Source organism: Festucalex cinctus, chromosome 2 (assembly GCF_051991245.1).
Source record: "Festucalex cinctus isolate MCC-2025b chromosome 2, RoL_Fcin_1.0, whole genome shotgun sequence".
NCBI classification, from domain to species: domain Eukaryota; kingdom Metazoa; phylum Chordata; class Actinopteri; order Syngnathiformes; family Syngnathidae; genus Festucalex; species Festucalex cinctus.
Window position 1 is genome coordinate 28946791 of NC_135412.1, and position 19242 is coordinate 28966032.

Below are 19242 nucleotides of genomic sequence, written 5' to 3' on the forward strand. Positions count from 1 at the left end.
AGAAAATTTAATCTGGAATGGCCTCAGTGAACACAAACTTTAAATATTTTAAGTTTTGTGTATGTTAGGTCACTACCGTTAGCAAATTTAGCAATGAAAATAAAAATATATTAATATTGCTATCAAAAATTGGTTAAATTTGACCCAAAGAGTATATGTAAGAAATGGAAGAAGAAATGATGACTGAAGAAGGTTTTTAAAAAAAATAAATAAATACATTCCCGAACTCAAAGAGAAAAGTTCTGTTCCATAAAAAACAACAACTGCATATTTAATTTTACCATTTGCTCTCTTAGCGTCTGTTAGCATCTCTTAGCAGCTGCTCAATTCTGTCCCCAAGAGTCACTATGAATAATTAATCTCATTTGTGTGGAAAATAAACCCTATTGAATATCGCCGTGTTTCTTACAAGCAAAATGTCAGTAAATGCCAGAAAAAATTTCAACAAACTGTCAGACAAACAAATGAAGCATTAGCCTGGTGATGGCTGATTCAGGTTTGGTCAAGAAATAGACTTTTAAAAACAAGCAGTTCTGATTGTTTCCACAAACAGAGAGAATATACAGTTATGTGAGTATTGATGTTTTGTTTGTGTTACTTGGGTGTTTATGCTGAAGTAACAGACTGTGATAATGATGCTAATTTCCATTCTCACTTTCTAGTTGTTTCCTGTATGTTAGCATGAAGCTACCCAACCTATGCTACACTAATGATAATAACAGAGATTGACGTGTTAAACTACTTTGAACGAACATTTATTATGACAACTAAACAGCTTGAAGCACTAAAAACCGAAAACAAAAACTGCCAACCAAATTGGAAGCAGCAAAAATAGAGCTAGTGCCACAACAAAATATGAACAACATGGCATATGGTACTTCATCAACCAGTTATGCTAATAGTGATGCATCTTTTTTTTTTGTACAGTTTGTCACGCTTTCGCTTCATACAACAACAAACTTTCCTTCTATGTCTTTTGTTTATCGCGGGAAACTTGGCGGCGTTGTCAAACAAATGTGCGTCCCACAAAAAGTTGTTTTCTTGGAACAAGTTGATTAATTAATTCATTACCATTCGTTTGATTCTTTTGATTGACATGAAATAGCACAAAGTTCGGAAAGATAAAAGAGGAAGAAGCTTTGTGTGAATATTTTACTGCTGTTTGTTTTTTCGGCGAATCTCTGATCTTATCCGTCGGGCAAAAATTCATTCACGACACTCAAACAATGTCAGCATAAATAAACATTAGCCTTTGATTTTTGCCCTCTGAAGATTGTGACAATTGACAAGTTTGATTCCAATCATTTTAATGTCTTATTTTTAGATTTGGTTGCATTGAGCTGCAGTGTTGTAAAACTTCTTCTTTGCTAACTATTTTGGTTTAACATGTTTGTTTTCATGTTAGAAAGTTCAGTTAGAAAATGCGGGAATGTAATGCAGCAAAGAATGAGTCGATGAAAATGCTGTAAAAGCTCATGCTCTTCATTTTAGAGAAAGGATCATCTCCTGTCACTGGGTTCTAGTGACGGTGAACGTGTTGGGATTTTTTTTTTTTTTTTTTTTTCCGCCTTTGGTTTGTTTTCCATATCCGGACCCGACATCTTCCTGCACTGCAGGCTTAATGTGTGAAAGCGGCCCCTGGAACGTTTTCAGTCTCCTTTTCACGCCTCTCTGCGTCTTTGTCCTCATTCATTCGCTCTTGCCTTGCTTGTATCTCATTTATCTCATTTCACAGTCCTTCTTCTGACCTGTAACCAGAGCTCAATTGTCTCTGCTGTCCCAGAGTTCATCGGGGCCGCTTTCCTGTGGCTTGTCATGTCAATGTGTTCGAATGGGATTTCATAGGTTGGTGAGGAGTTAACGTAGCCTCAACTGTGCAACAGTGTCCTGTTGGGCCTCTTGGTGGAGGATGTTTTTTTTTTGTTTTTTTTTTAGGGTCTGTCAGTTTTTCATTTACATGTTTACTGATGTAGTTTCCATTCTCCATTTGTTCCATTTTTTGATCAGAAATATAGATAAATCTCTTCTTCTTAAGTCTCTTCCCCAATTGTCTGTCTCCTCCAAAGCTGTCATGTTTCTTGTTGTAGATCTTGGCCACCTTCTGTGTTGGTCTGGAGCGTCTTGGTGATCTTCGCATGGGTCCGACCTATATTGAAGAATTAAAAGTCATTCATCAGATCATGTTAAAGGCGGCAGCGCTTCTGTTCTGCCTATCACTGCTTGTAGCGCCGCCTCCTAACCCAATCAGTGACAAGAAATGGGTGAACAAAGCATCCAATTGGTGCATAGCAGACTGAGTCTCAACGCACCCCCCCATGCGCCCATGTTGGAGCAGTGGGGGGCGCCTGGAAACAGACCACCAAGCTTGAGACTCACGGAGGATGGAAAAAAGAAACAGTATAGAGAGCTTTACATTGAGCAACAAAGACAACTTTGCATCTGAAAGGTGTGTGCAGCGTGGCGGTGGGACTTAGCCAGGAAATGCGGCAGTGGCGAGCCGGTTAGCAGAACTACTTTTCGCTCCACTGGCTGGATTGGACCATCATGGCGACGTGGGGGACCTGGTCTTGGTGGCTGTGCTACGTTTTACCCTTGCTCATCCCGCCAGGCTCAGCTCAAGAACAGAAGGGCTTTTCTATACCGGAACACGGATTTTGCCAGGCCATCTCGATCCCCCTGTGCACCGACATCGCCTACAACCAGACCATCATGCCCAATCTGCTCGGCCATGCCTATCAAGAAGACGCCGGGCTGGAGGTTCACCAGTTCTACCCGCTCGTCAAAGTCCAGTGTTCACCGGACCTCAAGTTCTTCCTGTGCTCCATGTACGCACCGGTGTGCACAGTCCTGGAGCAGGCGATCCCCCCTTGCAGGACTTTATGCGAACGAGCCCGGCAGGGCTGTGAGGCACTGATGAATAAATTTGGCTTTCAGTGGCCCGAGAGGTTGCGCTGTGAGAACTTCCCTGTCCACGGTGCCGGAGAGATCTGCGTGGGTCAGAACAATTCAGACAGCGACGGTCCTACACCGGCTCCCACGCCGGAGCTGTTGAACTTTCCGTCCCACACTTCAAGAAACCCGTCCTTCTCCTGCCCGCCACAACTCCAGGTGCCAGCTTACCTCGGCTACCGCTTCCTCGGCGCCAAGGACTGCGGAGCCCCCTGCGAGGTCTCCACACCCAACGGGTTGATGTACTTCAGGGAGGAGGAGCTAAAGTTCGGGCGTCTCTGGGTCGCCGTCTGGGCTGTCCTCTGCTGCATCAGCACACTCTTCACCGTCCTCACATATGCGGTAGACGCCCAGCGGTTTCGCTACCCGGAGAGACCGGTCATCTTCCTCTCCGGTTGCTACTTCATGGTAGCGCTTGCGTACGTCACCGGTTTCCTGCTTGAGGACAAAGTGGTTTGTGTGGACAAGTTCAAGGTGGACGGTTACAAGATGGTGATTCAAGGCACCAAGAAAGAGGGCTGCACCATCCTCTTCATGGCCGCCTACTTCTTCGGCATGGCAAGCTCCATCTGGTGGGTCATCCTGTCACTCACCTGGTTCTTATCGGCAGGGATGAAGTGGGGGCACGAGGCCATCGAGGCCAATTCGCGCTACTTCCACACGGCGGCGTGGACGGTGCCGGCGTTGAAAACCGTCACTGTCGTGGCGATGGGACAGGTGGAGGGCGACCTTCTGACCGGCGTGTGCTACGTGGGCGTGTACGACGTGGACGCCCTGCGGGGTTTCGTGCTGGCTCCGCTCTTCATCTACCTCGTCGTCGGCACGTCCTTTCTGCTGGCCGGCTTTGTGTCGCTCTTTCGCATCCGCACCATCATGAAGCTCGGCGGGTCTGAGACGGACAAGCTGGAGAAGCTGATGGTGCGGATCGGCGTGTTCAGCGTGCTGTACGTGCTACCCGCCACCACCGTGGTGGCCTGCCACTTCTACGAGCAGGCCCTGCGTCCGCGGTGGGAGCACACGTGGCGCACGCAGACCTGCAAACGCTTCGCTGTGCCTTGCCCGTCGGGAAACTTTGAGCCACTGACGCCGGACTTTACTGTGTTCTTGATCAAGTACCTGATGACCATGATCGTTGGGATAACGTCAGGCTTCTGGATCTGGTCCGGAAAGACGGTGCAGTCCTGGCGCCGCTTCTATAAGAGACTGAGCGGTTCTGAACTGGGAGATGCCACACTTTAGCAATGTTCAGATCCACTGTTGCCAATTTGCTTTCAGTTATTTATTGGTCTCTGGTACAAACAGTGAAACACACAAATGGAAAATAAGCACACTTGCGAGCTGTTACAGTAAGCAAAAACTCACAACAGGATGCTGGCACAGAGACTAAGCGGCCTTCATTTCTACAACATTCCTAGGAAATTATAATGTCCATAACTGGTGAGCTATTTTTTTTAACAAGCCCTCAACCACCACATTTGTGACCCCCAGAGAAACACCAGGTGGTTATTCATCAAGATGTTAATGTGTGGCTCATGTTTACCCTTATGTAGTTTTTCAAAATAAAAACGTGGAACAATTTTTAGAAACAATTGAGCTGATTTCTTTCTTCTTCAGCATCTTTGAGTAACTTTAAAAGCGCTATACAAAATAAATGTGTTTATTATTATTTATTATTAATTATGAATTGATGTGAATCTTCAACTACCTGTTAGGTGACGTGAAGATGAAACACTGAAGCCTAGTCAGGTTGTGCTATCAAGTGTTTCTAACATTTAGTATTGCCTCACAGTAGAGGTTGGTGGTTCAAATTTTTGCTCTTGCCTTCAGGTGTGGTGTTATCATGCTCTCTATGCCTTTGTGGGGGGTTTTTCCTCGACTTTCTCCCGCTTAAAAAAACCCAAAACAAAACAAAAAAAACCCATTGGAAACAAGTTTAAGTTGCCTGTCAGCGTGATTGGGTGTCTACATACTAAAAGGAAAATAAATAAATAAATAAATACATAAATACATAAATGAAATAAATACATAAATGAAATAAATACATAAATAAATAAACCAATTATGGGACAAAAAGGGACTGACAACTCCTTGGGTCAATTTGATTTTCGGGGGTGGGGGACTAACAATGGAAAACAACACTCCAAAAACTTGTTTGGCCTGTCCCTTTTTGATCCATAATTGGATTTTTTATTTATTTATTTTAACCCAACTCCAAAAACAATTCGGTATAAAATAATCCAATCACAAGTCAAATGTGAATAAGAAAGTTTATTTTGACTGAGTTGAGTAAAAAATAAAGGAAATGACTACTTGGGTCATTTTGCCCCATTTTTTCTTTTTTTTTTTTTCTTGTCTACAAAACAACACAAAAGTGGCCTTTATTTATTTATGTATTTATTTATTTATTTATTTTACCAAAAACAACCCAATCATGGTTTAAAAAAATATGAAGGGACTTTTTTTTTAATTCAATTCTAAAACATTTGTATATATATATATATATATAAAAAAATATATGGGTCAAAATAAAAATTTTGGTCAGAACTCTTCTTTTTTTTCTCCCCCCCCAAAAAAAATAATTATGGGTCAAGATAAAAATTTTGGTCAAAACTCTTCTTTTTTTTTTCTCCCATCCATCCATCTTCTTCCGCTTATCCGGGGTCGGGTCGCGGGGGCAGCAGCTTCAGGAGGGAAACCCAGACTTCCCTCTCCCCAGCCACTTCAACCAGCTCCTCCGGTGGGATCCCGAGGCGTTCCCAGGCCAACCGAGAGACATAGTCTCTCCAGCGTGTCCTGAGTCGTCCCCGGGGCCTCCCGCCAGTGGGACATACCTCCCCAGGGAGGCGTCCAGGAGGCATCCGAACCAAATGCCCGAGCCACCTCAGCTGGCTCGTCTCAACGCGGAGGAGCAGCGGCTCGACTCTGAGTCCCTCCCGGATGACCGAGCTTCTCACCCTATCTCTAAGGGAGAGCCCGGACACCCTGCGGAGGAAGCTCATTTCGGCCGCTTGTATCCGGGATCTCGTTCTTTCGGTCACGACCCACAGCTCGTGACCATAGGTGAGGGTTGGAACGTAGATCGACCGGTAAATCGAGAGCTTTGCCTTTTGGCTCAGCTCTTTCTTTACCACGACGGACCGATACAGAGTCCGCATCACTGCAGACGCTGCACCGATCCGCCTGTCGATCTCCCGCTCCATTCTGCCCTCACTCGTGAGCAAGACCCCAAGATACTTGAACTCCTCCACTTGGGGCAGGATCTCATCCCTGACCTGAAGACGACACTCCACCCTTTTCCGACTGAGGACCATGGTCTCGGATTTGGAGGTGCTGATCTTCATCCCAACCGCTTCACACTCGGCTGCGAACCGCTCCAGTGAGAGGTGAAGATCACGGCTTGATGAAGCCAACAGCACCGCATCATCTGCAAAGAGCAGAAATGCAATGCTGAGGCCACCAAACCGGAACCCCTCCACGCCTCGGCTGCGCCTAGAAATTCTGTCCATAAAAGTTATGAACAGAATCGGTGACAAAGGGCAACCTTGGCGGAGTCCAACCCTCACCGGAAACGAATCCGACTTACTGCCGGCAATGCGGACCAAACTCTGGCAACGGTCGTACAGGGACCGAACAGCCCGTATCAAGTAGGGGTGGGAATCTCTGACATGAGGCCAATTCGATATGTATCTCGATACACAAGTTGCGATTCGATTGAAAAACGATTATCTTTCAGAACAGAACGGTTCGATTAAGTTTGGGACCGATACAATTTTCGATTCGATACGATTAATTTCAATATTCAAAACTTATAGTGACATTTGTTGCTTGTAAACATTAATCTTAAAACACCACAAATTTTTACAGTATCTACAAATGTGTAAAAAAAGAACAACAACAATGTCTTATATATTTTTATATATTGAATCAATTATTTAAATGGACCGGAACAAAGGGCTGGGCGATATGGCTGAAAAATGTATCAGTTTAAATATTTATTAGTTGTTATTGACAGTTATAATTGTTTTTTGTTTTTGTTTTTTAATTCAAAATCAGGATCAGGAAAACAAAAGGCTGATAATTCAATTTGAAATATAAATATTTAACCTTTAAAAAGACACCAACACAATTAAACAGAATATGTCCACATTGTGAAGTATTTCAGAAACATACATTTAAGACATGAAATAAACCTACCGTCCAGCCAAAAGAAATATGAAGCCACCTTATGGAACAATAAATCTATCAAACACATTTTAAGAACTTAATATGTCCAAAAATATTTCCAAAAGTGCATTTCCCTTTTTATTAACAATTTTTGTTTTTAACAATTTTTGTTTTTCTTTGCCATTACATTCATTTTTGGTTAATGTATGACATCTTTTTTGTTTTTTTAATCTGAGACACGATGATGACCATGGAATCACTACTGTTTGTTTTGTTTTTTGGGCTGTCGTTCATTTTGAGTTTGATGACGTAATTGCGGGCACGTCTCAGTTCCCTGCTGCTCATGCTAGTTGTGTACATTGACAGGGAGCCACAAACTGAGAAATGAGATACTTGCAGTGTGCTTTTAGCTTTGCTGGTGTGTTGGCTGTGGGACATACCTGTGTCGTTTGAATCCATGCATTGGATCGTCACGGGAGTTATTCTTTTTGGCTCGCGCGCAGTACCAACGCCGGCCCGGGACATACAAGTGCACCGAGAGGACTCGATAGCCATGGGAAATACCGAGATGTACGGCACCGGCTTCTGCTAACTGTCTCCACTGTTGCATGTTGTCACTCGTTGTGCGCGCGCGCGCCGTGTCGCGAGCACGGCGTTGACGGTAGGCTCCCCCCCAAGGTGCGTAACGTCTTTGCATTATGTTTACAACATCCGGGGAATGAAGCGTCTTTGAGCGCTACTTTGCTAGCTCTCTCTAAACACGGAAGTAGCTTGAATAGTGCTGCTACTGAAATGTAAACAAAACAAGTAGAGCACGGTGCAGAACTCTTGCTATTGTTATGAAAACCATAAAGCCTCACTCGCAACCGATTCACAGCAACGCGATATCCGGTCCACAGCTTTACAAGCAACGTATCTAAGGATTCCCGGCGGATTTTGTATCGGTTGACAATTCTGCTACCGATACGGCCGTTTAGCTCCCCTTGACGACCGATGGTTCGGTCGAATCGTTTTTTTTCCCACCCCTAGTATCAAGGGGCCCGGTACCCCGTACTCCCGAAGCACCCCCCACAGAACTCCCCGAGGGACACGGTCGAACGCCTTCTCCAAATCCACAAAACACATGTGGACTGGTTGAGTGAACTCCCACGCACCCTCGAGGATCCTGCGGAGGGTGTAGAGCTGGTCCACTGTTCCACGGCCAGGACGAAAACCACACTGCTCCTCCTGAATCCGAGATTCGACCTCCCGACGGACCCTCCTCTCCAGCACCCCTGAATAGACCATACCAGGGAGGCTGAGGAGTGTGATCCCTCTGTAGTTGGAACACACCCTCCGGTCCCCCTTCTTAAAAAGGGGGACCACCACCCCGGTCTGCCAATCCAGAGGCACTGTCCCCGAGCGGCACGGTAGTCGAGTGGTTAGCACGTCCGCTTCCCAGTTCTGAGGTCTCCGGTTCGAGTCCAGGCTCGGACCTTCCTGGGTGGAGTTTGCATGTTCTCCCCGTGCCCGCGTGGGTCTTCTCCGGGTACTCCGGTCTCCACCCACATTCCAAAGACATGCATGGCAGGTTAATTGGGCGCTCCGAATTGTCCCTAGGTGTGCGTGTGAGTGTGGATGGTTGTTCGTCTCTGTGTGCCCTGCGATTGGTTGGCAACCAGTCCAGGGTGTCCCCCGCCTACTGCCCAGAGCCAGCTGAGATAGGCAAGGCAAGGCAAGGCAAGTTTATTTATATAGCACATTTCATACACAAGGCAACTCAATGTGCTTTACACGAGGAAAGACAACACATAAGCATCAAAAAACAATAGTTAACATTCAGAAAAAAATAAATAAATAAAAATAGGTTACAAACTAACAATCTTAAAACATTATTCAGCAAACTTTAAAAAATTTAACATAAAAAAGTTTAAAATGATAATGATAAAACTAAAAAATAAAAATAAAAATAAAAATAAAAATAAAAATAAAAATAAAAATAAAAATAAAAATAAAAATAAAAATAATAATTAAAAAAACACTTAATTAAAGCTGTTTAAAAGTCCCTAATCAAAGGTATAAGAAAAAAGCAAAGTTTTTAACCTGGATTTGAAAGCATTTACACTCGGGGCTGACTTCACTTCTGTTGGCAGCCTATTCCATCTGTGTGCAGCATAATAGCTAAATGCAGCTTCACCATGTTTGCTTCGAACTCTGGGTTCCACTAGTTGGCCCAAGTCTGTCGATCTCAGAGCCCTGCTGGGCTTGTACTCAATCAGCATTTCTTTGATATATGCAGGACCCAAACCATTTAGTGATTTATAGACGAGTAGCAGAACTAGATAGGCGCCAGCAGCCCCCGCGACCCTTGTGAGGAATAAGCGGTCAAGAAAATGGATGGATGGATGGATTTATTTTAGAAATATTTATTCTTTTTTTGTGTGTTTTTTAAGTGTCTGTCTTTATTTTTTGTTTAATTGTTCATATACAGTGCTATATAAATAAGGTTCAATTTTTACCTATAATTGGGTTATTTTTTACCCAATTCTAAAATAGGTCAGTTTTAGTGTCAGTTTGATCAAGTATGTGTCAATTTGACCCAATGTTTTTTTTTTTGTTTGTTTGTTTGTTTTTTGTACATAGCAGTCACAATTGTTTTTGTGCTGTTTTGTCCGGCTTCTCGCATCTCAGCTTGATGATAGTGTGAATTTGGACCAGTGACACAATGTAATGACTGGCAGACAGTCCGGGTGTACCCCACGCTTGCACTGTCACCATGGATACACTTACAATCCAGTGTTAATTGAAGAAGCAACATCTTAGTGAGAAAATGTGCATGTCAGTCAGTGAAAACCACCAAGGAACAACTTGAGAGCGCCGGGACCCGAGCACTGCATCCGACGGAAAAGTTGTCAGGTGATGGCTACAAAGTGTTGCTGTTTGGCTGCTGATGAGAGCTTGCGAGGTGAACAATGTGAGGTGGATACTTTCCTTCTTGTTTCTAAACTCCATTGTCCCATTCAGGAAAAGAGCAATTAAAGCCACGCTTTTATGTTGAGGTGTCGCACTGGGGTGGTCGCTTTGAGCCATCGCGATTGACCTGCGACCTCTCTGTTCATACATAACGTGGCTGCAGGTGGATGGAAAGATAGAGAACAGTTCTGTAGTATCTGAACAATGAGGCCAATTCCTTTTTTTTTTCTTTCTTTAGATTGAAAACATTTGGGTTGACATCAAAAGGCCAACATAAGCAATGTGCATTTAATCTTTTATATCAGGGGTGTCCAAACTTTTTCATTTGAGGGCCACATGCAAAAAATCAGAAGGACGCAAGGGCCACATAATGTTATGAAGAGAAATTGTGTTTAGTCCTAAAAATTATACAAATAATTAATTTGTGCTTTTGCATATTTAGAAAAATGCTACAGTATATAAACCAATTTATTTGTAATATGGCAGTAGGGTTATTATAGTTTGGGAATTTTTCATTTTAGTTAGTTTTTATTAGTTTTCAGGGTGGTTCTGTTAGTTTTTATTAGTTTTAGTTCTTTAATGAATGCTTAGTTTTAGTTTTAGTTTCAGTATTAGTTTTAGTTATTTTTTTTAAATGTGTTTTGTTATTCTTTTTAAATGTGTTTTACTTGTGCACAATATTAAAAAAAAAAAGAAAAAAAAAAAGACCATGGGAGCGACATCGTCTGAAGGTGCTTTACTATTGGCTGTTGCTTAGATGACATCACTTCTGTGGGACATACTTTCAAACGTAATTATCCCAGTTGATATAAAAATAAATCTACTAAAAATCACACCAAGGACTAACACAAAGTACATTTTTGCTATAATTATGGTTTTAGTTAGTTTTTTAAATATAAAATGTAATTGCAGTTAGTTTTCGTTTTTTTAAAAAAGCACTTTCGTTTTTATTTTATTTCGTTAATGAAATAGTTTTTTTAATTTTAGTTTGTTATTTCATTAGTTTTAGTTAACTAAAATAACCTTTAATAGCACCTGTGTTTTCGACACCCTCCCTTCTTACTCTGACCAACTCCAAACATTTTTGTTTATTTTATTTGAACTGAGTCAAATGCCATTTTTAGCATATGTCGCGGGCCACTAAAAAAAATGGACGGCGGGCCGCAAATGGCCCCCGGGCCGTAATTTGGACACCACTGTTTTATATCCAGGTATTTACATCTCGATTGGATGCACAAATGAGAAAATAACATTTGTAGAGAAATGCCACATTCTTAGTGAGCAAAAATATTGGAACAGCTACACATAAAACAGATGAAACCAAATAAGACACCTCGGACATTGGCCACAAGAATGCATGCTTTATTGGGTTAATGTCGGGAGATCGCCTCCAACAGTCGAAATAAAACTTTCCATTTCAAGCCCTGAGTAACTCCGTTGTTGTTTTGGCCATGTGTTTTGTGTCATGATCCAATAAGTTTGCTTGCATATACCTTTAAATTTGCAGATGAAACGCTTTTCTAGACGTCTGAGTTCATTTGCTCCTGCCATCGTGTTTGATTTGATTTGATTTGATTTATTTGTTCATTTTTCCTTTCGGACAGCATTGTGACAAACAAACATTTCAACATACAATTTTGACATATAATAACCGAAAAGAAAAAGGGCTAGCAGGAAGAAGCATAAAGCTTATAAATTCCCGCCCCCATACTAAACTAGGACGCATAAAATCAAGAGTAATAGTTAAGGATCAGCAGAGATGATAAAATTTCACACAGTTCATCAAGTCCATGAAGTTGATTATCCAGTTGATTACATTCGGAAACTTTTGATTCAGGCAAATGGATTATAGAAAGTTCAATCAGTTCATCTTCACCAGTGATTTGATCGCATGTAGTTCATGAGAGAAGATTCGTTCAAATTGATTGTTGATCACTTGTTGATTAGTACCATGTGGATTATCACAGTCCAGCAGCTTTAGATAACTGGGCATAGTGAAAACCGTGTGTCCGACACCTCCGTCACTCAGATCCGTCTTCATCACGATTTTGACTCATCGCGACTTTTTTCTCCAGTTCGAGCAACCTTGTGGCCATGTCTCTCCTCATTCCGTTCATGGCGAGGTTGAGTGCTGCAAGGTCGTTTTTCACCAGAGAAGTGTCATCACAGGCCTTAGTTGGGCCGGCTTGCACGCCAGTGTTGGCTCTCAGGGTGGCCGCAGCCATTTCCTCTGCATTCTTCTGGCGATCAGACATTTTTCGTAGCGTACGAAACAGCCAGTGGAATCCAATCCCAAGCAGAATCAGCATAACCACCAGCACAGCCAGCAGGTACAAATCTTCGACATCCTCCAAATCCAGATTCGTCAGACACAATGGTCTCCACTTAGCCCAGGATTCTTCAGCATATCCAGACATGTAAGTTCCACTTGGACATGAACGCTGAGTAGGTCCAGGTCTCATCGTAGAAAAGTTTTTGTCAAACGCACTTAGAGACCAGCTAATTAGATCCATACTGGTTTGTCGAAAGTTTTTGGAGCAGAGTGTCCTGTTCTCAGCACTCAGCACAGATGCTGTTTTCAAATGAGTCAAGATTAAATGTCCTTGCACTTCAACAACATAGTCAGACGTGTTTACATTTCTGTGTTGCAGCTCCCTCCTTGTTATTAACCCAAGAGTTATTGCTCTCACACACAAAAATAAAACAAAAGTCAAGTTAAACATTTTCTTCATTATAACTAATTAATACCAATTCTTTATATTTTTTCTTAAATCCAGATAGTGTCTGTATTCCAGTTAGTCCACAATCTAATGAGTTCCATAATTTTACACCCATACAGGGGATCGAAAATGACTTCAGTGTAGTTCTAACACATCTCTGAACAAACACAAGTTTCTCTCTCAAATCATATTTCGATTCCTTCTCCTGAAAGCATGTTTGCAAATTATAAGGGAGACAGTGTCTAGCCGCCTTATACATTATTTGAATAGTTCTATAGTTTATTAGATCATATAATTTCAATAGTTTAGCTTCAATGAACAATTTATGTGTATGTGCATTATAAGGAGCACTATGGATAATTCTTACTGCTCTCGACTTTTATAAGTGTTTCCCCAAATTTCAACACAGTAAGTCAAATAAGGCAAAATCAATGCATTATAGATTATTTGGAGTGCCTTTTGACTCAATATTTTTTGGGTTCTGTAGAGGATGGATATACTTCTTGCCAGTTTTTTTTTTAACTGTGTTATGTGAGGAATCCATGTAAGCATCTCGTCAATAATTATTCCCAACACATTGTGTTGGCTTACCCGTTCAATATTTACATTAGAAATTTGTATGCAGATATTTTCTTTAGTTCCTTTTTTACCAAATAAAATAAACTTAGTCTTGTTAAGATTAATAGACAATTTGTTGGCATTAAGCCATTGTTGTAGTTTATGTAATTCCTCATTTATTATTTGCACTAGCTTCTGTATATCCTCACCTGTACAGAAAATATTTGTGTCATCAGCGAAGAGTACCATCTTTAGCACAGTAGAAACTTTACATATATCATTTATATACAGTATAAACAATTTAGGGCCCAAAACCGAGCCCTGAGGTACACCACATAAAACTTCCATTTTATTAGAAATACTCCCTCCAAATGTCACATACTGATATTTTTTATTCTCTTCTGTCCTAATTCTTTTATACATAGCTCGCACTTGTCTAATACCATTTTGATACCATGAATAATTAGCAAATATTGGAAGATGATCAGTTATATCATTGATCAGTATACCACCATTAATTTCATTTCACAAAATATTTGTATAGATATTATCTATTAGAGTAGCACTATGAGTCGTAATTCTTGTAGGACATGTAATTAATGGATGCAGACCTAGTGAGTACATTGTATCAGTGAAGTCTTCAATATGTATGTTTTTTGTTGGGGTTTAACAGATCAATATTCATATCACCACAAAAGAATATTTGTTTGTTGTGGATTGTTGACAAAAGTTTTTGTATACACTCGGTAAACATTTCCACCTTAGAGTCCGGTGTGCGATAGATACAGCTTACAATTATATTTTTACCTTTTATCACATTAATTTCAATTGTAATACATTCCATGAGATTGTCAACCTGTATCGACATATTATGCAAAATATCAAACGTGATGTTACAATCCACAAACAAGGCCACCCCTCCACCTCCTTTACCAGTTCGATTTGTACATACCATATTGTATCCAGGTAAATCAAAATCCAAGTCCTTGTTTTCTTTCATCCAAGTTTCTGAGATTGCAATAATATTTATTTTATTGTTAAACTTCTGCAGGTATTCTTTAATGTGTCCAAAGTTAGTATATAGGCTCCTGCTGTTGAAATTAATTATTGAGAGCTTACCAATGAGATTAATTGATTTGTTGAATTGTTCATCAGTATAATAATGGCACTTGTCCGCTTTGTTGTTATAGAAGTTTACATGAATGAAGACATTTCAGCAGCTCATAAAAGATTTTTTAGGTTTGCCTCTTAACACGGCAAATCCTGCTGTTTTTGCAAATGAATTGCACCCATATATATTTATTTCATGGTTGCTCAGGTCCCATCTCGCAGCAAAGAAAATGACACTTAATGACCAGAAAGGAGAGTCGAGTCATGTGTATAGCATATGACTTAAACACAGGCACAGCCAGAAGATGTGTTACTTTCAAAACTTCATTTTACACTCTAGAGTTGTGTTATAAATAAATAAAATAAAATAAAGAAGCCAAAATTGGGTAAAAAAAAAAAAAAAAAGAAGACCAATCCACTAATTCTTTTTTTTTCTACCCAACTGCTTTCAGAGTATTTTGAACCACATTCAAATCAAATTTATTTTTGAGATATTTTATTATGTTTGTCAATATAGAATTGTGTCAATGTTGGCTAAAAATATGTATTGCAGTAGTGTCCAAACTATGGCATATACTAAAAATGACATCTGATTCTAAGAAATTTTTTATATTTTATTAGAGTTTTTCTAAATATACAAAGGTGCAAATTAACTATTTCCAATTAAGAAATTTCTCTTCATAACATTGTGTTTTTTTTTGTCTTTATTTTTATTTTTTTAACAAGCAAAGCTGTTCTTTATTAAGATCCAAATTGTGAAAATATCACATGAATGATTCCTAAATAAACATCCTGTTTTGGTACTGAATGTAAAGATGGCATTTGGCTGATGTTTAATGCAGGGTTTGATATTTTCTGGTGGAATTCAGGGACTTCACCACCCCAAAATCTTGTAAAATCCTAAACTGTTTGCCTTTTAGAAGGCTGTTCAGGTACCACTTGAAAAAAAAAAACACTACAGTATTTATAAACAATATCCAATTGCTTGATTGACTGATTTTGCTGTGCTTGATAAATTAAAGTTAAAATATGTCAAAGGAGCCCTTGCATTCTTCAATTCTTCTGGATGTGGCCCTCACAGGAATACGTTTGGACGTAATGGATGTAAAGCAACCAGGAATAAAAAGTCAAATTCCAGTAACTCTGTATCAAAGAACAAGTGGAGGTTAAGCTTTTTTTTGACACATTCCTTTTTTATATAAAAGTTTAAACGACAGAGAATTGTGTCCTGCAACTCATTTTAACTAGAATAACAAATATGAAGAATAATTTCAGTTCAATAATTTCAGTCAATTTCAGTTTTTATTATTTTTTAAATGTAATGTTTCCGAAAATTATTTTTTATTTACTCCAATTGTGCGTGTGTGTCTGTGTCTGTGCTTTCCGGCTTAATTACACTCACACAATTGATGTCTTTATATTTCCTTTTATTTTCTCTGTTCATGTTTTACTATACAGTGCTCATTTTCTAAAAACGTGCAACAAAGTAAGCATTGTGGCATTTCAATTCATTTCAACTGATTTGATAGGCCGCAGGAGTAATTTAGTTTATGAGCTTGGTCATGGAACTAATACGCGTAATTCAAGTTATAGGCTTCTCTAAAAATGACCTCATTTCACAAACGTTATGTCAACAGTCTTTCCTAAACTTGGTGAGACATCTTCTTTGGTTGGTGTGCCGTGAGACTTTTCGCCTACAAATATGTGCCTTAATTGTCTCACTAAATGTGGCGACGCACAGTTCGAGCGTTCATTTCAGACGTACTCCGTTCTCGGTCCCTGCTGCAGCCGATCGAGTGGTCCGGGTGCGCGACGGTCCTGCAGAGACGCACAGGAGGCGAGCAGCGCCGTCCCCGCCATCAGGTGCAACACGCCCGCCGTCCATCCGCAGTAGAGCGCGTCCCCGAACTCCCATCGCGGTGCCACGTCCGGCACCGACTCGTCGAAGAAGCGCAGCGCCGCGAGGTGGGCGACGTTCGACACCGGGACCAGCACCAGCACCGCGCACGCGATGCTCAGCGCCCCGCCGCACATTTTCATCACTTTCTTGGGTCGCTCGTCCACGCGCACGTTGACCGCGTGCGAGCCCGGGATGGCGAGCGCGAGCACGAGCAGCCCCGCGCACAGCGCGGCGCACACGAGCACGCGCGCCAGCTTGATGTCACGCGGCAAGGCCAGCGGGCTGTCGTGGCGTTGGCACAGGAGAGCGCCTTGCACGTCCTGCACCACGCACGTCTCCCACAGGCCCAGCTCGTAGCTCTCCGTGGGCAGAAGCTCCGTGGACAAAGTGAGCCACGCCGACCTGAGCGTGGCGGCGAGTGTGAATATCCACGCGCACGCGGACAGCGCCACCCCGAGCAGCTCCAGGGCGCGGGTCCGGGGGTCCATGAGCGACCTGATCCTCGTCATGCCCGTTTCTGTTTCGAACTTTGTCACCCGGTTGGGAGTCGACAATCGCCCCCCTTGTCTCCCCCTAAACAAAACAAAACGTAACACACGCCCCAGCCACCACAGACCCACGTCCCTTTGTTTTAACCCTTAGGAAAGTCGAAACAACAACAAAACGAATTAGACCTGTTTTAACATTTTATGGCAACTAAAATGTAACTCTTTCAACCTTAAATTTGGCCCAAAATTCAGTCTCTCCTTCTATTTCTTGGCACATTGTCTAACAGTCCTGAGAACTATCTTGGTGTCCACCACATTGTTGTTCCCACTGAAAGCCCAACTGTTGCTTTTTGAAGGATAATGGGAGAGATCTCGAAACAGTGGAAAACAGTTTAAAGAATGAACAATCACATACTCAACATAAGGAACAGAAGTCATACAGACTTATAGAGGTCAGAGGGTGTGATATAGACAGAAACAAACTACGACCGAAGCAATGTTATCAATTTAGAATTTGTCTCCCACTAGCGACATTTGGTTTGACACATTCAACATGGCGAAAGCATATACGTATGAGAGTAACAAGGCAAGCCGCTCAAGGAGTGGTCTGTGATGCTTTCGTCATATGTCAGGGACAACTACTGTGACGTCACTAAGTGGCGCCATTGTGGATTTCGTAAAATGTGTGCCTGCTGTTTCAATCGTTGTTTCTGAGTGGATTTCTTGACGAAAATGTCTGTTTTTCATGACGAAGTTGAGATCGAAGACTTCGAATACGACGAAGACACCGAAACATATTACTTTCCGTGTCCCTGTGGTGATAAATTCGCCATAAGCAAAGTGAGTCACCGCGATTGAATGCATGACTTATGTCCAGTACATATTTTTAATGTGATTTTTTTTTCTCATATAGCTGAAAACTTTCTAGATTCGCAGTAGATATTTTGCCGTGACCGCGCGACGAGCTGTTTTGTTTCACGTGTGTATTGAATAGGCATGAATTTTCCATGTTTAAAGAAGTAGACCCGATTGTTGCATTTGAGAAGACGCAGAGTGTGTTAATAACCCTGCTCTGAGGGTTATTTTTATGCGTCGGGTTTGACCGTTAATAACAGCCGACGCTCTGCGGGTTATGGTTAGAGTAAGCTTGTAATGCCAATAAATAATAGCCTACTTTTGGTTGCAAAATCAAATGAAAACTTAGTGAAAAGACAGAAGGAGATGGAGCGAGGCATGAACCACACACAGTGCATGACTCACGGCAAAATAACAGATTCCCAGCAGTCTACACATCACAAATAACACATTCACGGTCAACTTTCTGTAATCACGGTAAAATAGTCGTTCAAGCCTGGCCAAGAATTTAGCGCTCGGTGATTAGCCAGTCATAGCCGTTCACGGCAAAATAACGCTAGCAAGAGAGAGTAAGTTGAATGTCGGTGTTATATTACATTTAATGTTTAATTAATTCATTCATTTAATCAAATCTTTCATGTAAGAACAATAAAATAAAGATTGAGTTCAATATTACTCCTCCCCAGACCCAACCCATTAGAAAGTCCCTACAAAGTACAAAATATTGGCATGAACGGATATAGTTAACCAAACATCTAGAATGAGCTTCAAATATTTTGCAATTGAATAACGTCTTGCAGGAGGCAAAACAAAAACAACAACAACAAAAAACACACACATCAAATTAGAGGTCACTAGCATCCGTCTCATAAGATTGTAAATGAATTAGCGTTAGCTAGTGAATCTTATTTGGCATCTAAATTAACAGATAGACTGTGTGTATCTTTGCAGCAGACATACACGAGTACCATACTAGCCCATAAGATCATCAAGACTCCTTTCACAAACTTCACAGCGCAAGTGTTTTTCCAGGATTCTAGCAATCATATGTGCATGTAGAGGACATGCTCTCAGTCCTGCAGTAAGAAATGGGATTGAGGAATATCATAGATATTCGACTTGTGCAATTGTCCCTTTTATTTTCCTCAACTATATTCAAATTTCCTATTAAGTTACAACCTTCAAGTTTGCAATTTCCTGCCCCCCTTCTGAAAATTCCAGCAACATTAGTATTTATTGGTGTTTATCCCTGAATGTATTTGTGTGTGTTGACAGGAGGAGCTGGAAAACGGCGAGGACGTGGCCACGTGTCCGAGCTGCTCGCTCATTGTCAAAGTCATCTATGACAAGGTGATTGATTGACAGCTAATCAGCATTGTTGCTGGGAGGCACTTCCCAGATGTTCCCATTAAGGACCAAAAGTCGGCAAACAGTTGACATACGTATCGACTAGAATTTTAATAAATGTTTAGGGGATTTGTGACGGAGCTCTGTCGTGAATAGCGAACTCACGAGAGACCTTCTGTATCACTTCAACAATACTTCC

The 19242-nt window shown here is 41.4% G+C and overlaps 3 protein-coding genes across 3 annotated transcripts in view; 2 read left to right on the plus strand and 1 right to left on the minus strand.

Annotated features, from left to right (window-relative positions):
- Positions 1–2352: 2352 nt before the first annotated feature.
- Positions 2353–4280, plus strand: LOC144014431 (frizzled-7-like). Its single transcript, XM_077514304.1, has one exon. The coding sequence runs from the start codon at positions 2545–2547 to the stop codon at positions 4186–4188; it is 1644 nt and encodes a 547-aa protein (XP_077370430.1). The 5' UTR covers positions 2353–2544; the 3' UTR covers positions 4189–4280.
- An 11644-nt stretch (positions 4281–15924) lies between these two features.
- Positions 15925–16852, minus strand: LOC144015070 (claudin-24). The gene has a single exon (XM_077515388.1). It carries the CDS (start codon positions 16839–16841, stop codon positions 16209–16211), a length of 633 nt encoding a protein of 210 aa, XP_077371514.1. The 5' UTR covers positions 16842–16852; the 3' UTR covers positions 15925–16208.
- Positions 16853–17489: 637 nt separating this feature from the next.
- dph3 (diphthamide biosynthesis 3) overlaps positions 17490–19242 on the plus strand; it is a 2090-nt gene continuing 337 nt past the window's right edge. Inside the window, exons 1-2 of the mRNA XM_077515389.1 lie at positions 17490–17681; positions 18972–19046. Of these exons, the coding sequence (XP_077371515.1) occupies positions 17574–17681; positions 18972–19046 (183 nt within the window). The 5' untranslated portion in view covers positions 17490–17573. The remainder of the gene's footprint in view (positions 17682–18971; positions 19047–19242) is intronic.